This window comes from Leucopleurus acutus (assembly GCF_964270905.1).
Source record: "Leucopleurus acutus genome assembly, chromosome: 5".
In the NCBI taxonomy this organism is placed as follows: domain Eukaryota; kingdom Metazoa; phylum Chordata; class Mammalia; order Artiodactyla; family Delphinidae; genus Leucopleurus; species Leucopleurus acutus.
The window spans coordinates 106242535-106270282 of record NC_139147.1 but is presented as its reverse complement, the minus strand read 5'-3'; the positions used below and the strand labels follow the sequence as shown (position 1 = coordinate 106270282).

General features: G+C 37.2%; 2 protein-coding genes across 6 annotated transcripts in view; both read left to right on the top strand.

Moving 5' to 3' along the window:
• Positions 1 to 10614, top strand: part of MLF1 (myeloid leukemia factor 1) — a gene marked incomplete at both ends in the record, with an annotated part of 34915 nt that extends 24301 nt beyond the window's left edge. For 2 of the 4 annotated variants that reach the window (XM_082839666.1, XM_082839665.1), the window contains 5 exons: positions 3642 to 3725; positions 4924 to 5052; positions 7085 to 7244; positions 8829 to 8967; positions 10509 to 10614. In XM_082839666.1, coding sequence (XP_082695792.1) covers positions 3642 to 3725; positions 4924 to 5052; positions 7085 to 7244; positions 8829 to 8967; positions 10509 to 10614 — 618 coding nt within the window. The remainder of the gene's footprint in view (positions 1 to 3641; positions 3726 to 4923; positions 5053 to 7084; positions 7245 to 8828; positions 8968 to 10508) is intronic. The other 2 variants (XM_082839667.1, XM_082839668.1) reach the window with 2 other exon arrangements.
• A 7146-nt stretch (positions 10615 to 17760) lies between these two features.
• GFM1 (G elongation factor mitochondrial 1) overlaps positions 17761 to 27748 on the top strand; it is a 42786-nt gene continuing 32798 nt past the window's right edge. Inside the window, exons 1-6 of one of the 2 annotated variants that reach the window (XM_082839728.1) lie at positions 17761 to 17929; positions 19243 to 19395; positions 20256 to 20388; positions 20837 to 21041; positions 23013 to 23129; positions 26731 to 26881. In XM_082839728.1, coding sequence (XP_082695854.1) covers positions 17828 to 17929; positions 19243 to 19395; positions 20256 to 20388; positions 20837 to 21041; positions 23013 to 23129; positions 26731 to 26881 — 861 coding nt within the window. In that variant the 5' untranslated portion in view covers positions 17761 to 17827. Of the gene's footprint in view, positions 17930 to 18289; positions 18436 to 19242; positions 19396 to 20255; positions 20389 to 20836; positions 21042 to 23012; positions 23130 to 26730; positions 26882 to 27748 lie in introns of those variants that run through there. The other variant, XM_082839729.1, reaches the window with a different exon arrangement.

Here is a 27748-nt window from a genome sequence, read left to right as displayed (position 1 = left end):
TCCTTCATTCAGCAAATATTTATTGAGCCCTCCTATGTGCCAGGAGTTGTTTTTAAAGTATTGGGAATTAGTAGTGGGTAAGACAGAGAATATAGCCCTGCCTTCACAGAGATTATTTTTACAGAGTGGGAAGACAGACAATAAACAACAAAATAATTTCGGATCGTCAAAGTACTCTGAAGGAGATGGAGTAATGATATAGTGACAGGTGGATGTGAGGCAGAGATTAGTTTAGACGGGTGGGCTTCTTAAGGAGGTGATACTTGAATGATTACAAGAAACTATACTGAGAGTCAGGAGAAAACATTCTAGGCAGAGAAGAGCAGCTGTACAGAGTTTCTGAAGGCCTCAAAAGCCCACTGGAATCTCCGCTCTAATTTGTAGCTCCACTTTTTTGTCAAGGCGTTGGGCCACCCCATAGCAAGTACAGATACATCTTTTGATGGCTGATTTGATAGTGAATTGAGAAGAGACAGAATATACCCCAAACATCGGATCTTTTTCTCCTCCTCCTCCTCCTCTCCTTCCTTAGGCCAGCCCTTCTGTCTCTCTTGAATTGTTCTCTCTTATACAGCCTTGATTCTCAACCTAATGTTGAAGCAAAAAATTCACAACATTTCCTGAATTGTGTTGAATCTCTGAAATGCAGATTAATTCTATTGTAGTCCTTTGCATCCTAAAGATGTATCAGTAACTCCTAAACGTGTCGTTGTTGTTCCCTACTGTGCTAAGTGCAGATTCTAAAAAGGAATTTGCTTTTTTCATCTATTTTCTATTGTAACTAGCAATAAAAACCCAGTAGAAGGCAGAGACATAAACAGGCCTTTGATGATTCTTTACTGAGTCCCAGCTTGGCACAAAGCAAAAGAATATCCAGAAGGGCTGAAATACCAGAATTGAATAACAGTGCCTTACAGGATTCAAAACACTCCTCCTGCTTGAGCAGGGGAGTTCCTTGAACTAAACACTCCTTATAATAGTAGATGATGCTTTGGGTGACACACTAGAATATGTGCTTCACTTTTTGATTCCTGGTGATTGTTCCAGTGATAAAACCTAAAATCAATAGCAGATCTTTCTAGAGCAGAGTTTTGCAACCTTGACACCACTACTTTCACGTTGGGCTGGATAATTCTTGTTCTGGGGAGCTGTCCTATGCTTTGTAGGATGTTTAGCAGAATCCCTTGCCTCTACCACTAGATGCCGGTCATACACCCTCCCCAGCTGTGACAAACAAAAATGAGTATAATTATTGCCAAATGTCCCCCTGGGATCAAAATCACTCCTGGCTAAGAAACTACTGTTCTGGAGGAATTCTTAACTGTTCTTCTAAAGGAGCATACCTCTGGAGGCATCAGGCTCCCCAGCTTCAAACCCTACTACAAAGCTACAGTGATCAAGATAGTATGGTACTGGCACAAAAACAGAAATATAGATCAATGGTACTAGAAAGCCCAGAGGTAAACCCATTAACATATGGTCACCTAATTTATGACAAAGAAGGCAAGAACATACAATGGAGAAAAGACAGTCTCTTCAATAAGTGGTGCTGGGAAAACTGGACAGCTACATGTAAAAGAATCAAATTAGAACACTCCCTAACACCATACACAAAAATAAACTTCAAAAAAAAAAATAAAAAAAAATAAACTTCAAATGGATTAAAGACCTAAATGTAAGACCAAACACTATAAAACTCTTAGAGGAAAACTTAGGAAAACACAAACCATATATGTGGTTTGACATAAACCATAGCAAGGTCTCTTCTGACCCACCTCCTAGAGTAATGAAAATAAAAACAAAAATAAACAAATGGTACCTAATTAAACGTAAAAGCTTTTGCACAGCAAAGGAAACCATAAACAAGACCAAAAGACAACCCTCAGAATGGGAGAAAATATTTGCAAATGAAACAACAAAGGATTAATCTCCAAAATATACAAACAACTCATGGAACTCCATATCAAAAAACAAACAATCCAATTAAAAAATGGGCGGAAGACCTAAATAGACATTTCACCAAAGAAGACATACAGATGGCCAAGAGGCACATGAAAAGTTGCTCAACATCACCTAATTATTAGAGAAATGCAAATCAAAACTGCAATGAGGTATCACCTCACACTGATCAGAATAGCCATTATCAAAAAATCTAGAAACAATAAATGCTGGAAAGGGTGTGGTGAAAAGGGAACCCTCCTGCACTGTTGGTGGGAATGTAAATTGATACAACCACTATGGAGAACAGTATGGAGGTTCCTTAAAAAACTAAAAATAGAACTCCCATATGACCCAGCAATCCCACTACTGGGCATATACCCTGAGAAAACCATAATTCAAAAAGAGACATGTACCACAACGTTCATTGCAGTACTATTTACAATAGCCAGGACATGGAAGCAACCTAAACATCCATCGATAAATGAATGGATAAAGAAGATGTGGCACATATATACAATGGAATATTACTCAGCCATAAAAAGAAACAAAATTGAGTTATTTGTAGTGAGGTGGATGGACCTAGAGTCTGTCATACAGAGTGAAGTAAGTCAGAAAGAGAAAAACAAATACGGTATGCTAACACATATATATGGAATCTAAAAAAAAAAAAAATAGTACTGATGAACCTAGTGGCAGGGCAGGAATAAAGACGTAGACATAGAGAATGGACTTGAGGACACGAGGTGGGAGGGGGAAGCTGGAGCGAAGTGAGAGTAGCCTCGACATTTGTACACTACCAAATGTAAAATACATAGCTAGTGCGAAGCAGCAGCATAGCACAGGGAGATCAGCTCAGTGCTTTGCAATGACCTAGAGGGGTGGGATAGGGAGGGTGGGAGGGAAGCTCAAGAGGGAGGGGTATGGGGATATATGTATGCATGTGGCTGATTCGCTTTGTTGTGCAGCAGAAACTAACACAGTATTGTGAAACAATTATACTCCAATAAAGGTCTATTAAAATAAATAAATTAATTAAATAAATAAAGGAGCATACCTCATGCTTCAAGTGTATGCCCTACTGAGCTGGCAGTGGTAGGCAGCAAATCCAAGGACTGTTAGTGGAATCAACCTATATCACTTGGGTCCAAGTCTGATGGAAAGGAGGACTGATTACTCCAGAGGCAGCTTCTATCACCCATGTTGGACTGCTGGAAGGAACACTGTCATCTTATACTTGGGTTTTATTTATTTGCCTGGTAGGATATCCAGAAGGAAGAAGGAAAAATTGGAAGACTAGTCTATGCTAGAGCTGTCCCACAGCCAAGGATACACCACTCAGTATTTAAATTTTAACCAGATTATGTTATGAGCAAGTTGAATTTTATGTGTGTGTGTATTTATATGTTCTTGCATGTATATATGTGTGGATATATACACATGTATGTATGCATGTATTTATAGTGTTACAACTCCCTAACCATTTGTATGTTGGCTGTTTAGGATTTTGTGTATGCTTCAAATTCTTCTTTAACAAGTCACTTTCATTATATAGTCCTTAAATTATCTTTGCCTGGTCGATCACTGCATGAGACCCCACAGCAAAAATCAAAAAAAAAAAATTTCAGCTGTTTTGGGAATGTTGATTTTGCTTCCTTTGTGTTGTGCTTATGGTTAATAACATACTTCCTAATATCCTATAGCGTACAGATGTCAACCCTTTTCAGGCAATGGACCGAATGATGTTAAATATGCGAAACAGCATGCAGGAATTACAAAGAAACTTTGTAAGTACTAAAGGACTGATGAGAATGTTATTTTCAGTTATTGGTATCCTATATTATAGTGGCTTTCAACCTTTTTCTAACCATGGTCCACAGTGATTGAAAAATATATCTTACATCATGACAGTACTTGTGTACTGTATATATTTGACACCTGAAATAAAAATTTCATGAGAAAATAATCATACTGTTTACAGCATGTGCTGATATTTTCTATTTTACTTCATATTTTAAAAATCCTGGTCACAACCTACCAAAATGATCTCAGAACCTGCAAGTTTGAAAAGCAGCATTAATTAAACTTTCAAAATAAAAACATTCAACTTCAAAAACATTTATTCTGCTGAAGATCACTATTGTAAATGAATGTTTTATATGAATTTAGATTTTTTTATTATGTATAACTTGTCTACTTAAAAAGATTTGTAGCATTTTTAGTGTTAAAAAATTTTTTAACACTAAACGGGTATTTTTTAGTGTTAAACTAAACACGGGTATTTTTTAGTGTTAAAACAGGTATTTTTTAGTGTTAAACTAAACACGGGTATTTTTTAGTGTTAAAAAATAACTCTGAAAATAGAAATTTCAGGAATGATGTTTAGGCACTGGATTAGATTCATACAGTCCAAACACTTATAAACTAGTGCTAATACTCTTACTTTTCTACTCATGATATTAATCAAAATAACTTGATTCAGTATGAAGACCACCCATATTATTTTAGTCATCCAGTTTGAAATCTAAGGATCATTTCAGAATGTCCAAATCTAGGACATTATTAATGATTTTAGAAATGTAGCTGTTGGTACCCACAGAAGGTATAAAACTTCTTGGCGTATGGCTAATTGGCTCAACATTGGCAAAATTGCACACAAAAGTCAACCACTGACTGTAAAAGTATTACATGCTTCAGGGCACGGCATCTATAAATTTAAGCCACAAGTCTTTGACCTCAAAGATTTGAGGATTTCTGAATGAATCACTTGTCATTTATTATTCCTTACAAGTAGAGTGTGAATTGGTACCTAAAATGGAAGGAGGTTAGGGCCTTCATGGGGGTACCATTTGGACATCATACTGATCATATATACTATCTTTAGTAGAACTTCTAGCTAGTGTTGTTACTTTATTTGAATCCTCTGACATTATTTCTTCGTATTTGACTGAACTCACTGGATTTACAATTTATATGTACCTCTAGGGTAACCTTTCAACGGATCCAAATGGACATTCGTTTAGTTCTTCCTCAGTTATGACTTATTCCAAAGTAGGAGATGAACCACCAAAGGTTTTCCAGGCCTCAACTCAAACCCGCAGGGCTCCAGGAGGAGTAAGTATTTTCTTGGAACTTTGTAAAGTTGTGGAATCATAGACCACCTATATCAAATTTTAACTATTAAAATTTGACCTGGTACTGGTCAGGGGAAGGGATGGGGGGAGAAAACACAGGTCAGTGTGAAAAGCAATAAAACGAACTGTATTTATGTATTTATTTTGAGGCATTCTTTGTCTCCCCCACCTACCTCCATCCCTGCCCCAGGTGCCTTTTTTCATGTTAATATCCATGGATGTTTATTAGCTTTACATGTTGACAAAGTAAGTAGACACTATAAGAAGTCTTTGTTTCATGAAATAAATGTCTACTTTTAGTTTCTATTTGAAGTAGATGAATTTTTTAACTCATAAAATATTTCAAGTATACAGAAAGGACATAGAGAATAATATAAGTACCCCATACTCCTTCAATCCAGTTTAGTCAAACCATTAGCACTTTTCTCTATTTAAGTTGTCTCTTGTTTTGCTTCCTTTTTAAGCAAAGATGTTACAGATTCAGTTAAAGCTTCCAATATACTCCTCCCTCCTCCTCCTTTTCCCTTTCTCCGTCCCCCAAAGACAACCATTTTCTTATACAGGCATACCTCGTTTTATTGGGCTTCACTTTATTGCACTTCACAGATAAATTGTGTTTTTAACAAACTAAAGGTTTGTGGCAACCCTGTGTTGTCAGATGATAGCAATTTTTAGCAATACAGTGTTGTTAAATTAAGGTATGTACATTGCATTTTTAGACGTAATGCTACTGCACACTTAATAACTACAGTATAGTATAAACATAACTTTTATGTGTACTGAGAAACCAAAAGAATCATGTGACTCACTTTATTGCAATATTCCCTTCATTGTGGTGGTCCAGAACAGATCCCACAGTATCTCTAAGGTATGCCTGTACCTGGAATTTATCATTTTCATGCATGCTTTTATAATTTTATTACTTATGTATGCTTCATATACAATACAGTGAATTATTTTACAGGTTTCTAAACTTTGTATAAATGGTTTCATACTGCACGTGTCCTCTGCAGTTTGACTTTGCTCAGTAATTGCTTCTGAGATTTGTTCAAGTTGATATGTGTAGCACTGGTTTCTTATTTTAACTTCTATATAAATGTCTAAAATATGAATATACCACAGTTTTTTTTGTTTTGTTTTGTTTTTTTTTGCGGTACGCTGGCCTCTCACCGCCGTGGCCTCTCCCGTTGCGGAGCACAGGCTCCGGACGCGCAGGCTCAGCGGCCATGGCTCACGGGCCTAGCCGCTCCGCGGCATGTGGGATCCTCCCGGACCGGGACACGAACCCGTTTCCCCTGCATCAGCAGGCGGACTCCCAATGACTGCGCCACCAGGGAAGCCCTATACCACAGTTTTTTAATCTATTTTTCTATTGATAGATATTTAGGTGTTTATAATTTTTCACCTATTCATCTTTATACCTGTCTCCTCATGCAAAAGGGCTAGGAATGCTATTGTTGGATTGGAGGAGACGTGTGTCTTCATCCTTACCTAGAAATCACCAAGTTATTATCACACAGTGATTGAGACAGTTAGCTCCCACAGACTTTGGTATGAGTTCCCATTTCTCCACTTCCTTGTTAGTACTTGTAGTAAAGAAAATTTGGGTTTGCCTGTCTAATGGGTGACTTAAATGCAAATAGAATACATAAGTCATTTCACGAGTGCTGAATAATTAGTTGCCCTTTCTTGTAGGAATGCTAGTATGTACTCCCATCTATTAACTGTCAAGGACAGTGTTGAAGGCACTAAGTTTAATATAATTAAGTTATTCTTTGTTTTAATAATTATATTGGTTCTGTTTGTCCTAGACATTTTAATTGTAAGCAGTTCAGGAAATATCAGAGAACTAGTACCATAATTTTACTACAACTTGGTAGTGGAACTGAGTACCCATTATTTTTAGAGCAGTAGATTTATATTCTTACCTCTATAGGTAAACAGGTTCTGAGGAGTTTATAGTCTATATTTATTTAAATAATAACTAATTTTTATTTTCATCATTTTCACAGGTAAAGGAAACTAGGAGAGCACTGAGAGATTCTGAGAGTGGACTAGAAAAAATGGCTGTTGGTCATCACCTCCGTGACCGAGCTCATGTCATTAAAAAGTCAAAGAACAAGAAGACTGGAGATGAAGAGGTCAATCAAGAGTTCATCAATATGAATGAAAGTAAGTTATCAGAGAAAATAGCATTCTTCCTCTCAAAGTTAAAATAGCAGCTGTACCCATAGAACTTGGTGAATATTTTTTATAGAAACATTTTATATGATGTTGTTTCAGACAGTTTATGAATTGTAAATGTAGAGAATACGTTATCAAAATAGTAATAAAATTGTGGTTTCAGTGTTTCATTGTAGATCTGTTTTTTATAGTGATTTTTGTTAATATTGAGTATCATTTATTTTTTTGTTTCATACTTGGAAAATGGAATCTTTTGAATTGTTTTTTAGTAAGACTATCAGTAGGAAATCGAGTTTTTATTTATTTCTGATATCAAAGATGTACATTCGAAAAGTATAAAAAAGTATAAAGGAAATTAAAATTATTCATAACTCCAACCCCAAATAACTACTATTAATGTTTTAGTGTATTTCTTCCTAATAGTTTTATGTATTGATATATATAAACATACAATCACACATACTGTTTTTCAAAATTTGTATTTTACTATCTATATAGTTTATATTGTGCTTATTTTAATTCCCCACTATAATTGTGAACAGTCACCTATGATGTTACTTTTCAGAAACATCCTAGATGGTTACCTAAAAGTTTTATCATGAATTGGCCATAATTTATTTCAACTATTCTGTATTGTGGGGCACTTAGGCTTTTGTATAGATAAGATTTAAATTTTTGGTGTTGTTAGATAGTAAATCACATATATATCAAGCAAATCTTTCCATTTCTTAGATTTTATATTCATTCTTCAACTCATTTAAGACTTCCTAACTTTTTTCATTATAGTTTTTAAGCTGTATTCATTTCCTGTTTTTAGAAAGTATTTTGAATAAAAATGTTTTATCATAGTAAAGGGTTTAAATTATATGATTTTAGAAAAAGAAATTCTCTTGGAGCTGGATAAAATTATTCTTATGCAATGAGATGGAAGCCACAACATCTTAACCTCTCTTTAATTTTAACCTTTGTAATTTGGCCATATTTAAATATATACAGAGTACTTCACAATAATGAACATACTGAAGAAAATTTTAGTAAAGTAACACATTATTATAAAGGCAATCTGAAAGAACACGTATTATCATTTACTTATTGTTATTATGGAATTTAGATTACCTACTTCATAACAACATGAACTGTCAGATGAGTAACCTGTCTCAGGAAATTGAAAAAGAAGCTTGTGAGGCCAAACTGAGGACAGGAAGTGCTAGGCACGGGAGGAGTGTCCTCCCAGTAAGAGGAAGAGTAGCATCACCATGAGATGACCCGGGAAGAAAGCCTGTTAGTGTCTCTGGGTCATGGGGTCCATTGGATAAGTAATGTGATATCCAGGCAGGTGTGTGAAAAACCAGATCATCCATAAGCAAATTATCAACAGGAATAGGAGAGGAACAAAGAGAAAAGGAAATACTACTCTGAGTCCAAGACCTTTTTATTTGAAGCAGTTTCCTGCTTCTACTTTAAGGTTAGGCTGATGGAAACACCAGGCTAGAGTGAAATGTGTGGGGAGCAAGGCAATTACTGACAGCTGATACCTTAATACTTACCACTTTATTTTGATACTGGATGTAGGTGATGCTCATGCTTTTGATGATGAGTGGCAAAATGAGGTTCTGAAGTACCAACCAAGGGGACAATGGCACAATCTAGAAAACTCTAGGATACGAAACATTGGTCATGAGAATTCAGGATCCCGAGAACTTAAAAGAAGGTAAAAGTTATTTCCAAACTAAGCTGTGTTTTTTAAAGACAATTTAGAAGAGAAGTTATGTGATTTTACCTCTGTTATCGGGAAGTTTTGATTAACATCCAAGTTGTTTGTATCAATAATATCTTTTGTGAAAGATGTAATAACTTTATATTATTTCTGAGTATTCCAACACAAATTTAAATTTGTATCTGAAAACCAATAGTATTTTAGGATTATATGACTAGTACCTTACTAGCAAATTATGCTTTAGACAATGGGGCTAAAATCCTCCTAAGGTAGAGCAATATACTATAATGCAGTTATTCTTGTGAAACAGATTTTCATCTGGATAGAGTAGGAGTCATACATTTTGTACCAGGTAAAGATACTGGTGTTTAGGGATATGGTAAGGAGAGAGGAACTGTAGCTAAAAGGCTGAACAAAACTTCCCTAACAAGTCAAAATTGAGCATTTAATGGTAAAAAGATTTTTAGACCCTTGTATAATATGTAACAGTATCTGTATTAGATATCAAATATTTTGGAAGAGTTTTGCAAAAACTTTAGCCTCCTTTGGAATTACCGTTTGGAATAGCTGCGAAGTATGAACGTGCTAATACCACACTTTTATAGAGATTATAGAAATTTTGACACATTTAGTATATATTCTAGAGTTACAATTTTATTTGATACTCTGGGGGAACAATTGAAAACACTACCTAAATCCTATTGAAAATTAGACTCGAGAGAGAGAGGGCTCAGCAGGCCTGAAAACAGAAATCTGTTCTAGGCTCTAAGAGAGTGGAGAATTGCTGCAGAAGGTGGAAGCCTTCCCAGAACCAGCGGTCGACAAGTGGGTACCAAGTAAATTAGAAGACTTGTGCAGAAGTTCATGTGCTAGCATCTTTTATTTTAAAATACTTGTTTAGGAATTTAGAGCCCCAATGTTTTCTTTAGAAATCTTGCTCTCATATTAATTTTAGATAATATTTGTCTTACTTTGAAAAGCTTATTGATAAAAACCTAACAGTGCTAAGTTTGACTATGAAATCCAGGTCCCAGTTAGAGAAAAGCATGCTCTTTATAGATCATCTATAAATTTATGGCCTATCAGTGGCATTTTCTGTAAACCAGCACTGTCCAATAGAACTTTCTGAAATGATTTTTTGCAATGACGAAAATGTTATGCATCTGTACTGTCCAATATGGTAGCCAGTAGCCCCACGTGGCTATTGAATCACACTTGAAATGTAAACAATGCAGCTGAGGAACTGAATTTTTAATTTTTATTTTATTTTAATTAATTTAAATGTAAACGATGTGGCTAGTGGCTACCATGTTGGACAGCATGGTTCAACGGTAAACAGTTAAATCTATCTCAGGAAAGCAGCTGTTGCTTTCTTAAATGTTAAGTGAAATAGTCTGCCATATGTTTTTCAAAGCTATTAAGGAACCTTTAAGATAAAACTCACCTTAAATTACAGTGGTCTGTATCATGTTTGTATTGATTTTTTTAATGACCATTTAAAAAATGGTATTAATGTTCACATGTATATTTCTCAGGGAGAAACTGCATCAAAGTCCAGCCATTGAACGTGGAAGAAGATCAAATGTTTATGTGGATAAACTCAACATCAAAGGATCACCTATGAAAATCAACAAAAAATAAATAGCATTGCACTTGATTTGTTTAGTTTTGGTTGTTTGAACAGAGAAAGTAATGGTGCTGAGTAATACACCTAAGACCAATTGCTTGTTATTAAATCAATACTGTGTTCTTAGCAACTTTCTTCTGAATTTTCTTGGAAGTGCTAGCTTTATATTGTCCCTACTTTAGGAATAAAACTTTAATGTTCAATAGTGCAAGCTGTTAAACATTCTATGACACTCTTTAAAACATAACACATGCTGATTTTGCTTTCACAATTATTTTCCTATTGGCTATGTATTCCCCTATACATTCAAGATTGAATGTACAGCTAGCTGTTCTATCATATAAAATTAGTTAAAAGAATAAACTGTAAAAAAATAGTCTCAATTTTTACTAACACTATAATAGGGTGATGTTTACAAAGGTTAAAATTATTTAGCTCAAATTTTATAATGTGTTATGTAGCCAGCTAGCTTAAAGAATTTTTTTTTTTTTTTTTGCTGTATGCGGGCCTCTCACTGTTGTGGCCTCTCCCGTTGCGGAGCACAGGCTCCGGACGCGCAGGCTCAGCGGCCATGGCTCACGGGCCCAGCCGCTTCGCCGCATGTGGGATCTTCCTGGACCGGGGCACAAACCCGTGTCCCCTGCATCGGCAGGCAGACTCTCAACCACTGTGCCACCAGGGAAGCCCAAGAATTTTTTTAAATAAAGCAAAATTATACTAGTACTCTTTTACAAAAAATTAGTTATTGTTTTGATAAAGAACATAAAGAATAATCAAATAGTTCCTTTTCAAAGAGATTTTAAATTGTTAATATACATGAATTTTCTTATCGTTTCTTTATACAGTGTATTCTTTTTTTGTTCTGTGTTACATTTTCAACATTCGACAGACTTTATATTGACCTTTCTCTTTAACATCTTAAGGTAGCATATTTCTGTTCTCCTTTCTCACAGACAGCTTAATCTATCTCCACGGTTAACATTCTAAAGTTGCAGTGTCCTTGGAGAAACTCTGCTCGGCCTTTTTGTGACATTTAGAAAAATGCATTTGGTATTCTGCAAACCGGAATGATTGATTGTCTCAAAATTTCTTAGACAGGTGAAGTGTGTTTGAGCAAGGTACTTAATAATTCAGTTGTTCCCTTTTTAAGTATACTATTTAAAAATTCAGCTCTTGGGTTTTTTTCATTCTAGAATGCGAGCATTAATCTGTTTTTATAAAGTTAGGCATGAAGTTTGTGAGAATATATAATCTTAACTTTTAAGTTTTTGTTGTTTCAAGGGGGGGAAAACAGAATCGATTATCACTCTATATAATCCTAATATCTTCCCTTTTAAATTTTGGAAGTAGAATTGTGTGATTGTGCTTATACTCATCTAATTTTCTATATCATATCCTGTTAATTTTACTAGTCAGTGTTTCATGCCTTTAATTAGTCACTAAAATAAGATGCATATGTGTCAATTCATTTTTATAATGGAAAGCAATTGAGCAAGTATTAAAGATGTTAAAATTTTCCTCTTATGGATAATTTCGTATACTAATAACATACTATTACATACTGGGAAGTTATCATAAGGCATCCATTTGAAATGACACTTCTGCATAAATTCCCTAGACAGAGCAAAATCCCGGTAGACACTGTAATTATTCTCCTTTTGCCTAAGTTATTACACTGAAGTTAACTTGAATCATTATATTCAAATATGAAAACACATTTTAATAAATAATTGTACTTAAAACAGTATAACTTCTATGCATCATATAACAGAGAATTCATAGATGCTTTTTTCATCTCAATTTGTTTACTGTAGAAATCAAATTAAAATTGAATTAGATATATATTTCCTCCTATGCCACAGTGCTTCCTAAGGGGCCACTTACAAAATATGTGACATCTGGAGATTAAGTGTTAATTCTTTATGTTCACACGATGCTGAAATTAACTTTTTTCAGATTTTATTTTTATCTTCATTCTGAAGTCAACTGGTATAAAAAAGAAGGCTCGCCATAGCTTGTAGTTCACATGTTATTTTTTCTTTATTGACAACCACTGATCTTTCTGGAACGCTGGGTCCTTGGGGAATGTAAGGATATTAACTATTTTGCGAATGTGGCCTTGACAATAAGTCCAAGTTGAAAACTTAGGCTCCTTGCTACTTTAGTGATTTTCCTGGTAACTTTCAGTCTCAGTGATAGGTTTTCATTATTTATCTTTAGGACTTCATTATCTTTTATTGTTACAGGGCAGTGGCAGGAGCACATTGGTATCAGATGGTGCCCTACGTGTGGCAATGTGATGGTGTTTGGAGGTGGGGCCTTTGGGAGGTGATTAGGTTATGAGAGTGGAGCCGTCATGAATGGGATTAATGCCTTTGTAAAAGGGACCCTAGAGAGCTCCTCCACCCTTTCTGCCTTGTGCCCACACAGTGAGAAGTTGGCTGCCTATGAACCAGGATGTGGGACACACCAGACACTGAATCTCCTGGAACCTTGATCTTGATCCCACCTTGCAGATCTATGAGAAATAAATTTCTGTTGTTTACAAGTCACCCCATCTATGGTATTTTTGTTATAGCTGCCTGAATGGACTAAGGCAATGGTCTTAGGCTAGTCGGGCTCGGGCAATTGGAGATTCTACTGAGGTTTGACCTAGACCCTTACTGCAGTGAATCAGGACCTTCACTGAATTGATCTTTATTCTTATAAAGATAAGATATAAAAGTTATAACATATACCTGGCAAAGTTATGGCAAAGTTATAAAATGACTATGAATTAATAGAGTGTGTCACTGCTTTGAATGATATAATGTGTGTGTATTTTGCCACTTTAAAACCTAACAGAAGTAATCTATAATGTGTACCCATATAAAAATTTAGCTAGACAGTTCTTGGCCTTTTGTCCTCTAGTTTCCTCTGTGGAGAAAACAAGTTTATTACTTTGGTTAAAAGTGGTGATTAATAAAAATAATTAAGAATATACTTGGTATAATAATTACAGAAAAATATGAATATATATATACACACACAGAGGACAATGAGTATGAATTTTTACTTCAGGAAACTTAGTTTGTTAAAGTGGTAATTTCAAAAAGTAATTTCAGAAGTAACAGATACACTTTTTTTTTTTTTTTTTCGGTACGCGGGCCTCTCACTGTTGTGGCCTCTTCCGTTACGGAGCTCAGGCTCCAGACGCGCAGGCTCAGCGGCCATGGCTCACGGGCCCAGCTGCTCCGCGGCATGTGGGATCTTCCCGGACCGGGGCACGAACCCGTGTCCCCTGCATCGGCAGGCGGACTCTCAACCACTGCGCCACCAGGGAAGCCCCAGATACACTTTTTTATTTAACAATTATATCTTAAAATTAAAGTAAAACCTTAATGTTATTACTATTTACATAATTATTATTTAATTTACATATTTTAAACAAATACACAGGCTTATAAAGACTAAATTTTTGAAAGCCTACAAATAAAAAAGTTTACTTAAAAGTATTCAACATTAATGGATTGATTCATCAAAGTAAATCCTTTACTAAAAATTAATACATGGATGATATACAAAAAATAAGTACAAAATTCATCATTGAATCTCTGGTTTTTCTTTCCTTGTATTCTGTAATTTTTTTTTTTAAAACATCTTTATTGGAGTATAATTGCTTTACAATGGTATGTTAGTTTCATCTTCACAACAAAATGAATCAGTTATATATATACATATGTTCCCATATCTCTTCCCGCTTGCGTCTCCCTCCCTCCCACCCTCCCTATCCCACCCCTCCAGGCTGTCACAAAGCACCGAGCCGATCTCCCTGTGCTATGCGGCTGCTTCCCACTAGCTATCTACCTTACTACGTTTGTTAGTGTGTATATGTCCATGACTCTCTCTCGCCCCGTCACAGCTCACCCTTCCCCCTCCCCATAACCTCAAGTCCATTCTCTAGGAGGTCTGCGTCTTTATTCCTGCCTTACCCCTAGGTTCTTCATGACATTTTCTTTTTTCTTAAATTCCATATATATGTGTTAGCATACGGTATTTGTCTCTCTCTTTCTGACTTACTTCACTCTGTATGACAGACTCTAGGTCTATCCACCTCATTACAAATAGCTTGATTTCGTCTCTTTTTATGGCTGAGTAATATTCCATTGTATATATGTGCCACATCTTCTTTATCCATTCATCCGATGATGGGCACTTAGGTTGTTTCCATCTCCGGGCTATTGTAAATAGAGCTGCAATGAACATTTTGGTACATGACTCTTTTTGAATTATGGTTTTCTCAGGGTATATGCCCAGTAGTGGGATTGCTGGGTCATATGGTAGTTCTATTTGTAGCTTTTTAAGGAACCTCCATACTGTTCTCCACAGTGGCTGTATCAATTCACATTCCCACCAACAGTGTAAGGGGGTTCCCTTTTCTCCACACCCTCTCCAGCATTTATTGTTTCTAGATTTTTTTTTTAACATCTTTATTGGGGTATAATTGCTTTACAATGGTGTGTTAGTTTCTGCTTTATAACAAAGTGAATCAGTTATACATATACATATGTTCCCATATCTCTTCCCTCTTGCGTCTCCCTCCCTCCCACCCTCCCTATCCCACCCCTCCAGGCTGTCACAAAGCACCGAGCCAATATCCCTGTGCTATGCGGCTGCTTCCCACTAGCTATCTACCTTACTACGTTTGTTAGTGTGTATATGTCCATGACTCTCTCTCGCCCCGTCACAGCTCACCCTTACCCCTCCCCATAACCTCAAGTCCATTCTCTAGGAGGTCTGCGTCTTTATTCCTGCCTTACCCCTAGGTTCTTCATGACATTTTCTTTTTTCTTAAATTCCATATATATGTGTTAGCATACGGTATTTGTCTCTCTCTTTCTGACTTACTTCACTCTGTATGACAGACTCTAGGTCTATCCACCTCATTACAAATAGCTCAATTTCGTTTCTTTTTATGGCTGAGTAATATTCCATTGTATATATGTGCCACATCTTCTTTATCCATTCATCCGATGATGGGCACTTAGGTTGTTTCCATCTCCGGGCTATTGTAAATAGAGCTGCAATGAACATTTTGGTACATGACTCTTTTTGAATTTCGGTTTTCTCAGGGTATATGCCCAGTAGTGGGATTGCTGGGTCATATGGTAGTTCTATTTGTAGTTTTTTAAGGAACCTCCATACTGTTTTCCATAGTGGCTGAACCAATTCACATTCCCACCAGCAGTGCAAGAGTGTTCCCTTTTCTCCACACCCTCTCCAGCATTTATTGTTTCTAGATTTTTTGATGATGGCCATTCTGACTGGTGTGAGATGATATCTCATTGTAGTTTTGATTTGCATTTCTCTAATGATTAATGATGTTGAGCATTCTTTCATGTGTTTGTTGGCAGTCTGTATATCTTCTTTGGAGAAATGTCTATTTAGGTCTTCTGCCCATTTTTGGATTGGGTTGTTTGTTTTTTTGTTATTAAGCTGCATGAGCTGCTTATAAATTTTGGAGATTAATCCTTTGTCAGTTGCTTCATTTGCAAATATTTTCTCCCATTCTGAGGGTTGTCTTTTGGTCTTCTTTATGGTTTCCTTTGCTGCGCAAAAGCTTTTAAGTTTCATTAGGTCCCATTTGTTTACTTTTGTTTTTATTTCCATTTCTCTAGGAGGTGGGTCAAAAAGGACCTTGCTGTGATTTATGTCATAGAGTGTGTATTCTGTAATTTACTCTGATTTCCATTTATTTGATCTTATTCATTTAACAAATATTTATTGAGCACCTAGCACAGCAGGGGGTACAGCAATTAACAAAACCAAATCACTGTCCTTGTGGAACTTACATTCTCATTGGGAGAGTCAGACAACAGACAGCTATGTAAAATGTCTGGGTGTATCTAAGAAGAGCTCTGAAGGAAAATGAAGCAGTGCAGGAACATAGGGAAGAGCTTGCTGTTTTAGAAGAGTTGGTCAGGGAACACCTCACTGATAGAGGATATTTGAACAGAGAGAAGAAGGTAAGGGAAAGAGCCATGCTGGTATCCAGAGGAGAGCACAGGCTCTGGTCATGTGAGGATCAGCAAGGAGGCCAATGTGTCTGGAGGAAAATGAGCAAGTGACGTAGAGTTACACTGGTGTGGCTGCTCAAGCAAGACCTTGTAATGTAGGTGCTTATTCTGAAGGTTAATTTCTTTTTAATTTATTTAAATTTTTAAGGTCATTAAAAATTTCAGATTAAAAAAATTAGTTATGAAAAATTTCAAGCTTACACAAAAGTAGAGATGACAGCAACAGTGAATTCACTAGTTGAGTGATTTCAGTAGAAAAATGACATGGCCAGGCTTAAAAGGATCCCTTTAGTTACTGTGCTGGGAATAGACTGAGCAGTCGCAGGGCAGAAGCAGTAAGGTCAGTTAGGCTATTACAGTAATTCCCTCGAGATAGCAGCGCTTTGAGAGGTGGAGAGAAGCTGCCGATTCTGGATCTATTTTTGAACGTAGTTCCCATAGCATATGCTGACAGACTAGACCAGCAGAGTCAAAGAGTGGTTCAAAGTGACATTTTTGGTCTGGGCAACTCGAAGAACGGAGTTTCCATTTATCGGATGAAGACTGCAGAAGAAGGTTTTGGTGGAAGATCATTAGCTCCTTTTTGGACATATTAAGTTCGAGATGCCTCTAAGAGATCCAAGTGGAATCCTCAAGGATGCTGTCTTCTATATGGACTGGACATATAATGTTTAACATAGAACAAAGGTGGAACATTTTGAAAGGAGAAAAAGCACTTGTAGATAGTTCATTATTTTTCCACGTTCTTTACAGGTCATCCTATAGATCAATTATTTTTTCATATTTCTGTAGTAGCATAGATAACAATTTTGCATTTTTTTAACGTAAATTCTATTATAAACGTCTCTGCACTCTGCTGTATGGGAAAAACAACCACGTTTAAAGGCTGCATCTTTCTGGTAGCGTGCCAAAACCCTGATTAGCTCTGAAAAGTGACTGCACTTCCTCTTCCTAGTCGGCAGAGGGCATCCTGGCAGCGGAGGGTGCTGCTCGGCTCTAAGAACCGGAAGCTTCTCCCTCTCTCTTTTTTTCTCCCCGCCCTCTCATCCTTCGCACGTGAAGTTCTCTTCCGGCACTGATTGCCGGCGTGCCTGTGAACGCCTGTAGTAGTGGTGCTGGTTGCCGGGCAGAGCCGGAGCTGCGGGAACTTCGCGTCTGTTCTGCGCTAGCCATGAGGCTGCTGGGAACCGCCGCCGCCGCCGCCGCCGCCGCGGCTGTGGAGAGCCGGCCGCTCCCGCGGGTCCCCGCCGCCCTGTGCTGGCAATGGAAGCAGGTAGTGGAGTCCGGCAGGGCGACACCGCACCACGGACTGTCCCCGGGACCTTGCGGTGTGTCCGGAGCCAGGGAGGAAGTGACACTCCTACCCACCCTGGCACCTCCTTACTGACAGCTCCGAATGTGAGCTGTCGACCTCAGCGCTGAAAAGCCCCTCGGTATCTGCACAGCTGCTGGTTATTAATGAGCAGCGTCTCGGTGCGCTGGGAGGTTCGGCGGCCTCCGATTTACGGTTAAGCCTCTTATTTTTGGTATAACTTAGAGAGGAGAGGTGATTGGAGTGAAGGTCGAGACAACCTTCACTCGAGAAAAATTAGTGTGTCCAGGGATTCTGACTCGTTATGCCGTGCTCTTTTCATTACAGAGTGTCGTTGGCCTGACTGATCCCTCTTTCAGCTGACCCTGGGTTGTTTGATTTGGAGCCCGACCCTCCCAGTACCTTTCTTTGGTTCTGTGTCTGCCTTTTGTGCGGGGCGCGGGGAGCGCAGAGTGGACTAGGATTAGGTAGGAGTTGAGCCTTTCCTGTCATGCAAACCTCCTTTGCTTTGCTCGCTGATATCCGTGGGATTTAATCAACCAAGTGCCGATCACCCAGATTCCATTTTACCCAGGTTTTCCAAGTTCTTCCCTTTTCCCAGAAGTGGCTGCAGTGCATTTTGGATGGGCAAAGTCCTATATAGAGAGATTTATATGGTGTCTTGTTTCCATAAATGCAGGATTCCCCATCACCACCAGAGTAAAATAAAGTTGTTGTTGTTGTTTTAATGTTACTAATTGTTTGGGGGTGGAAAGGAATTGGAGACCTTTTGTGGGCTGCCTTGAAGCTATTGGCACCACTGCATAGAGCATATAAGTCCTCAAACGTCCTTGCTAGCTGTGAACTACAGTAAGGAGGAAGGGGAAAAAAATCAAAGTAAAATTTAGAGTAAAAACTATATTTCCTTTTAAAGTAGTTGTTGGGAGCAGTTTTTCTGATTTTATCAGCCCCAAACTTGTATATTTTCAAACTTGTGCCATCCGGTAAAAGTATCTGTTCCCTTTTATTTATTTAATTAATTAATTTGAATATATCTTTTCTGACTTATTTATTTATTTTTAAGAGTATGTCTTTTCTGTTCTCTCTTGCAGCCTCTTCTTTGGTTACAGGAGTTTCAGGTTGAGACATTCCTTCTTTTGCCTTTTCAGACAATCATATATGACGTTTTGTGTCCATTGAGATTTCTTGGAGGAAAGATGTCCACTAAACCCTTCCTAATTGTCCACTGTTTTCTCATGAAAAGTGCATTGAATTGAGCTCTCTTATTTTTTCAGGCTAATTGGAAGATTTGCCGATGGTGTTCATCAGGGGTGATACCTAATGAAAAGATACGAAATATTGGAATCTCAGCTCACATTGATTCTGGGAAAACTACATTAACGGAACGAGTGCTTTACTACACTGGCAGAATTGCAAAAATGCATGAGGTATGTGGTTCATGGTTGATGCCATTAGTTTGACCCTGGTTTTAATGGTTTTATAAGGATTTAAGAAACTTTACAAACCTGAAAGATTAAAAGAATGGTAACAGTGGATCTTTAATCAGAGTCACAAAATGGATAGATCAGGTTGGCTTGAAATGTTGCTCTGAGGAATCTTTCTAGAGACCATCACTGTGGGTATGCTGAGTAGGCTGTTTTTTAAGAATGTTAAGTCAGTATGATGTACCCTTAAGCAGCCATTAAAATAATATTTACATACTTTTAAATGTTATGGAGAGATGTTTATAATGTTAAGTGGAAAAAGGGTTTAAAATGAGTTTAATAGTTTAAAAATACATATGTCAGGAAAGAATTATTTTAGAAAATCTTGAAACTCTCCTGAAGACATTACATATTATTGAGTAATTCCACTCTCCACTTAAAAATGTTACTTCAGATGAAGATCATCTCATTAAATCACAGACTTTAAAAGCTGAATTCTTCCCACCCAGACCTCAAAGTCCACAAGAAACACAGCAGGGAAAAATCTCTTCTCTGCATATCTGCTCACAGACTAACACAGGGCTAGTGGGCAGGAACAGTGCAGAGGGAGCAAGGATGGCTCTAAGACCAGGTAATGCTCAGTGGTAGCAGCTGCTAAAAAGGGCAATGAAAAAAGGGTTAGGGTTAATAGAGGGCAAAACCTGTAATCAATTTTCTACTCCATGAGATGATATGGTTTGACAATTAGGTTTCTCTGAAAATTGCATCAGTTAACTATCTGTGTTCTGGTTCCATCTGTGAAGATTTCTTTCCTTCTTGGAATGCAGGGACAGAGAAATCTGAATTGCTGTGCTTGTGTTTAGGTAAAAGGTAAAGATGGAGTTGGTGCTGTCATGGATTCCATGGAACTAGAAAGACAAAGAGGAATCACTATTCAGTCAGCGGCCACCTATACCATGTGGAAAGATGTCAATATCAACATTATAGATACTCCTGGTGAGCTAAGTTCTTGGTTTTATTGCAGCTTGTTTTGGCAGTGGCATATTTAGTTCTTTACCGTGATCTAGCTCATTTTTGAGTATAAAATAATACTCAAAAGTGTGACTGTGAATTCCCTATTAGAGAAATCTGACTTGGGACCTAGAATACTTCATCTTTAAGTGGTTTCTTTGAAAAATAGTGCAAAGAAATTGTGAATAGGAATGTTCTTGCCTTTTACATGTTGCAGCTGATTCCAAAGATGCCCATGCCCTAGTATCTTTTGAAGTGATTTTGTTGAGCCCCTGAACCTTATGGTAAGTGAACAGTATTGGTGGTTTAAGGAGTTCATATTTTATTTAGAAGACATACGTAATGATCAGAGATAGAAGAACTTTTACTTGTACATGTTGTAAAAATTCATACTGCTATTTAAGACCCCGACACAGTTCTCTGTCTCATTTAGGGCACGTGGACTTCACAATAGAAGTTGAAAGAGCCCTGAGGGTGCTGGATGGCGCCATCCTTGTTCTGTGTGCCGTTGGAGGGGTGCAGTGCCAGACCATGACTGTTAATCGTCAGATGAAGCGCTACAGTGTTCCATTTCTAACTTTCATTAACAAACTCGACCGAATGGGCTCCAACCCAGCCCGGGCCCTGCAGCAGATGAGGTACTGAATCTTAGAACAGAGCGGGGGTGATGGTCCGGATAACAAGCCTCACATCCAGAAGGACAGTTAAACTCAGTGTCATTAAGCTTTATCCCATTAAATTTTTTTTCCTTTTTATAATTCATCTATGTGTATGACTTATAGTAAATGGAACACTAAGGTCCGTAGTTTGGTTTGTGATGTGATTTCATCAACTACTTTCTCTGTTTTAAAATGGAAGAAATATGACTTAAATTTTAGGGAGATTGAAGGTGAATTCAGAAAACCATCTGGCAATTTGTAGTGTTTTGCTCTAATTAGAGAAGTTATAATCTAGGGTAGATTCTAAAAGTACTGTGCATTTATTTAGACAAAGCTAGAGGGTTATCTTCAATTTTAACCTTCATTTGAGGAATTTTAATTAATGACTTAAATTAGTACGCTATATTCTCTTGCTTTTATTTGTTAACATATTTGTTAAGACAACAGCAATACTTCCTTTCTGAATCAGACATAACCCAGTGGTATTGATATGATTTTACATTTTGCACAATACTACGTGTTTCACACAGCCTTTGAAAAGAGTCAGAGTTTCACTTTTCACCTTTTGTAGATCTGTAAATGTAGCGGTAGAGTTCCTACCCAAGTTTCACATGGCAGAGCTGATGGATGTAGGCAGTAAGGTCTGTGGTAGTGGAGAGACTAAGAGTGATGTGTCTGATGACAAAAGATACCGTGTTGAGGAACTTTAACTGACAGTATTGCTGTGTGCTCTCTGATGGAAGTGATGTTTTTGAGAACATGAGAGTGAAATATTTCTTTATTGGGCATTTGTAATACTTTCTTGGGATAACGAAACGTTTTCACTTTTTTTTCTAATTATATTTTACTTGTGGTTGGCAATAGATGGTCTCTTTGCACCAAGTCTTTTCCTGAATTCCAGGCAGATTCTCTTTCAGCATTTATTTGACTACTTTGGTTCTTTCTTTGCACCACTCCCTTTTACCTGTTACCTCATTCTGTAGCTCCCATTAAACAGATCTTGAAACTTCTGAATCTGGCCTCTGTGTCTTAACTTTCCTACCATACTTTCTCATACTTTCTGTCTCCTAATTTTTCACTGGGTTATGAGAGAATTTTTGAGGTCAGTCTTCCAACTCACTAATCTGGTATTCATCTGCATCCCTTCTGTTATTTAGCCTGTTTTTTGTTCTTTTTAATCCCAGCAGTTATGTAGTTAATTTCTATAAACTTTCCCTTTTATTGTGACATCTTTATTAATAGAGGTAATTCCTTTTTAGATCTTTACATTTTATTTTCTTCTAGTAACTTTCTCCTTGGAGGTTAGTACCATTTCTTGAGCTCCCACCTCTCTTGCAAGCTATTGATTTCCTTCAGATATTTGGTGGTTCTCAGTTATCTATCCATAGTTATGGATGGGTACCTAGAATCTAGAGCATAGTTAGCTAGAGCATATTTCTACTTGAGTGTAAATCCCTGCCAGTGAGTGTGATTTCTCTTCGGTGGTTGTGCCTGATTGAGGGTACAGGCCGATGATGAGTGTCTGACTTTAATACCCACTCTAAGGGTTTTCCCCCTAAGGAACTTCCTTTTCAGATAGCTATACTCAGCTTCACTAGAGTCAGCTGATCCAAGAATGAGATGTGGGTACAATTATCCCACTTTGCTTTAATTTCCTGGCCAACCACTCAATGACCTGTTTTTCCCTCTTCTTTTTCTGATTCAGGGTATTCTGGGGATCTGATGGGAAAATACGTATCTTACAGTTATTTTTGTTGCCCGAATAGGGTTGAGGCTTCCTGAGCACAGTGAGTTTGGCTGTCAGTCTGTTCCCAAATGCTTTTGTATCCTCCGCTCTGACCTGCTGATCACTTCCACAGATCTGCCATTGATTTCTTTTTATATTTGTTTTGTCATTTCAAAGGGATTTGGGGAGAAAAAAAGGGGTAAACATGTATTTTTATTTTTCAGGTCTAAACTAAGTCATAATGCAGCATTTGTGCAATTACCCATTGGTTTGGAGGGTGATTTTAAAGGTATTATAGATCTTATTGAGGAACGAGCCATCTATTTTGATGGAGACTTTGGGTAAGTGTTAAAAATATACTATTCTATTAAAATCTTATATTTTAAAAAGTATCAAAGGGAAGGAAAAGGATGAGTGCTTTAAATATAAACTTCTTTTTGAAATGTGGCTGGAAGAATATCCTCTAAGATGATTTTGTTTTAATGCTTTTAATCCTAGTTACTTCCCATTTTGCTTAGTATTCATTCCAAGGGAGAGTATGTTACTCTTTGGATGATATATTTATATCACATTATGATATACACGGTGTGGTGAAAGGAGACCTTCAGCTTGGGCTAATGATGTAATATCTCTTTTTCTACTTGTTCATGCATTCATCCATGTATTCTTTCATTCTGTAGACTTTTCTGGAACAGCTACTATGTTCTGGGTATTATTATAAAAACTGGGAAGAAAATAGGGATCATAAATATTTCCTCTACCTACTTCATGGGATTACAAAAATAAAAAGATTAATATATAAAAGAAGTTAAAACTTGTATACATGTGGTTTAGGCAATACAAAAAGCAAATTGGTAACTTTTGAAATGGTTTTGGTCTGTCAACCGACTTTTGAAGAGACCTTTGCACACAAAGCATTGTAACTGCGCAGTGGTTATCAAACCATGGCATTCAGAAAAGTCACCTAGAGAGCTTATTAAAACACAAATCTCTGGATTCACCTTCAGAGATTCTAATTCAGTAGCTGTAGGGTGGGCCTGGAGTTTGCATTTCTGGAAAGCTCCCAAGTGGTGCTGATGTTTCAGGTCTGCAGACCACAGTTTGAATGGCACTATTCTAGACAATTTGGGGAGTCATAAATGAACCTTTGTTCTGAAGCGTGGACCCAGTAGCCTGGCAGTTCTCTCCGAAGGTCCTTTATTAGGGGTTTCCTTTTTCTGCTATGGAACTGAGACTGCTGGTCTGGCAGGTGGGTGAAAGGCATTGTGATCAGTTAACTATATAGAATTTATCCTCATCGACCGTCTTGTAGGTAGGGAAAAAGATCAAGCCTATTCAGTGGACAAGGCATTTCTCACTCTTACTTTTTGTTTGACAACTAAGTAATGACAACAAAGTTTCTCTCTCACTCCTTAGAATGTAAGGGACAAGGATTTTTATCAGGTTTATTTGCTGCTGTGTACCCAGCCCTAGAACTGTCTGGTACAAAATGGAGACTCAAAAAAGATTTTTAAGTAAATGAATAATTCTGCTTCCTCAGAATTACCAGGGCACACGTTTCTGCCTACTGAAGCAGAGGCTTTTAAACATTGTTGTACATCAGAACCACGGACCTCTCACTGTTGTGGCCTCTCCCGTTGCGGAGCACAGGCTCCGGACGCGCAGTCTCAGCGGCCATGGCTCAAGGGCCTAGCCGCTCCGCAGCATGTGGGATCTTCCCGGACCGGGTCACGAACCCATGTCCCCTGCATCAGCAGGCGGACTCTCAACCACTGCGCCACCAGGGAAGCCCAGGTGGAACTTCTTAACATACCTGCCCCCTTTCCCAGCCCTGGATCACTGGGTATGTACATTTTGAAAGGAAGATTCTGACGTGAAAGACTAAGAAGGAGGGAGCTTGCCAGAATGGAAGAAATTAAGTTCTGAAGGCTGTGAAGAGCATTCTTTAGGACAATAAGAATTATTTTCTGACTACTTGCAATTATTTGCAATTGGCTTCTTTTCCCTTTTTTTTCCCCCCAGGAATGTGTTTTCTGAAAAGCTTGTTATTTTTTGACGTTAGATTCCATTTTTAAAGAAATCCTTTTAAAATGTTAAGACTGATGTTTCTAAATATCAAGTATATCCATTTCTCTGTTTTGTATTTTATTTATGACTCTTACCTGTCTGGCCCCTAGAGGGACGGAGAACTGAGGTCAAGGTTGAAGAGTCTGTCATAATTAGTAACCTTTTTTTTTTAAAACTACAGAATGGAGTGTTCTGTGTTAAAAATTGCTATTAATGAAAAGGAATAGTCAAGTCTCTAATCCTGCTTGTCAGAGACTGTGATATTCTTCTTTTGTTTTTTTTAAAGATTATGAAAACTACTGATACATGGAGTTTTTAATAAATTTATTTTATTTATTTATTTTTGGCTACATTGGGTCTTTGTTGCTGCACGCGGGCTTTCTCTAGTTGTGGCGAGTGGGGGCTACTCTTCCTTGCGGTGCGCAGGCTTCTCATTGTGGTGGCTTCTCTTGTTGGGGAGCACGGGCTCTAGGCGTGCAGGCTTCGGTAGTTGTGGCTTGTGGGCTCTAGAGCGCAGGCTCAGTAGTTGTGGCTCATGGGCTTAGTTGCTCTGCGGCATGTGGGATCTTCCCGGACCAGGGCTCGAACCCGTGTCCCCTGTATTGGCAGGCTGATTCTTAACCACGGCGCCACCAGGGAAGTCCTGACTGTGATATTCTGATTAATTTGGTTAATAGAATTTTCAAGTACAGTTGACCATTGAACAATGTGGGGGTTAGAGGTGCTGATCCCCCCGTGCAGTTGAAAATCCAAGTATAACTTTTGACTCCCCCAAAACTTAACTACTAATAGCCTACTGTTGGCTGGAAGCCTTACCTATAACACAGTTGATTGACACATATTTTGTATGTTACATGTTGTATTCTTAAAATAAAGTAAGCTAGAGAAAAGAAAATGTTAAAGAAAATCATAAGGAGAAAATACATTTATAGTATTGTACTGTATTTATCAATATGGAAAGTAATACATCAATAAAATCTTATATGAGTCAAAGCACTGTAGATGTTATATGTATTACTAACACTAGATATCAAAAATGAAAAGATAAAATATGAAAAGAAATTCATATTTATATACAGGTATAACAATTCATACATTGATAAGGAAGAAGCAGCACTATATTGCTTTATGATAGCCTAGTGTAATTGATGTAATGCAGTAGCCTAGTCTGTATGCTAATGAATGAGTCATTATAGAATTTTTTATGGCATATCATAATCATATTCATAATACAGTATTGGAAGCATTGTGACTTTTAAAAAAAATTACTTGTGATGATACACGGTGTCTTTAATTATGTGAGAAAGGCATACTGTATGGTGATATAATTCTTTGAAAGCAAAGTTATAAAACAGTAAAAAACTAACACATTAATTTCATATTAAATATCACTTATCTTATTCTTATATAATGATAGGCTGTCCACTTCAATACAAGTTTTGTATACAATGTTATACACATATATTTTTTCATGTTTATTGAAAAAAATCCGTGTATAAGTGGACCTGTGCAGTTCAAACCTGTGTTGTTCAAAGGTCAACTGTACTCATGGGTTTTGGAGTCAGTTTAGCTTTGAATCATGGCTCATCTGTTTACTAGTAGTACAGCCTTGAGCAGTTTGCTTTGCTTGTTTAAAGTATTTTGCCCACTATTCTGAATTTTAAAGATTCACATTTTTCTTATTTGTGATTTTAACGCAAATATATCAGAGCTCTTATCTAAAAAAATATTTTGGCCATTAGTTTATCTTTTTCATTGGTGCTTATATGTTTAATTGAATGTTCTTCTTTTAAATTAATCTTTATTGGGGTATAGTTGATTTACAATTTAACTGACTATTCTTAAAGTACCAAAATAAAACATTTCTACTTTTAGTCAGGTTGTTCGATATGGGGAAATTCCAGCAGAATTCAGGGCGGCGGCAGCTGACCACCGGCAGGAGCTGATTGAATGTGTTGCTAATTCAGATGAGCAACTTGGTGAGATGTTTCTGGAAGAAAAAATTCCCTCAATTTCTGATTTAAAGGCAAGTGCTCTCAAAATTAATCTTATATTAATAAGAAAAAAGAGGGCTTTTGGGTTTTTTTTTTTTGCAGGGAAGGGACATGGTGCTTTTATGCAGGGGTTTTATTAATGAAATCGGAGCAAAGTTGTTAACATAATTGGTTTCTTAAAAAAATATTTGACATGGCAAATTATTCTCTTTTTTTAAGTAGTGAGTTATGTAAAATGGGAAAGGAGTCATAGTTCTAGGAGAAAAGATACTTACACTGCCAACCTCTTGGACATAGTCTTATTAAGAAGAAAGAAGATAAATTAGAAATGTACCCTGTTATACTATTTGGAAGGCTGTATAGATTTTTTTACTTGATTGTTCAGCTCTTAAAAAATAAAGAGAAGATCCCTGCCTAAAACTGGTATTCAGTTTGTAAATAGACAGTTCTCCATAGAAGATAACAAATGGCCAATAAGCACATGAAAAGATGCTCAGCATCACTAATCATTAGGGAAAGCAAATCAAAACCGCAATGAGATACCACTTTACTTATTCGGATGACTATTATTTAAAAAACAAAATAAGTGTTGGTGAGGATATGGAGAAATTGGAACCCTTGTGCATTGCTGGGGAATGTAAAATGATGCATGTACTGTGGAAAACAGTATGGTGATTTCTCAAAAATTAAACCTAGAACTGCCGTATGACCCAGCGATTCCAATTCTGTGTACCCAAAAGAATTGAAAGCAGGGACTCAGATATTTGTACACCAGTGTTGATAGCAGCGTGATTCACAATAGCCAAAAGTTGGAAACAACCCAATGTCCATCAATGGATGAATAAACAGAATTGGTATATTCATACAATGGAGGGTATTTTTTGGCTTTAAAAAGGAAT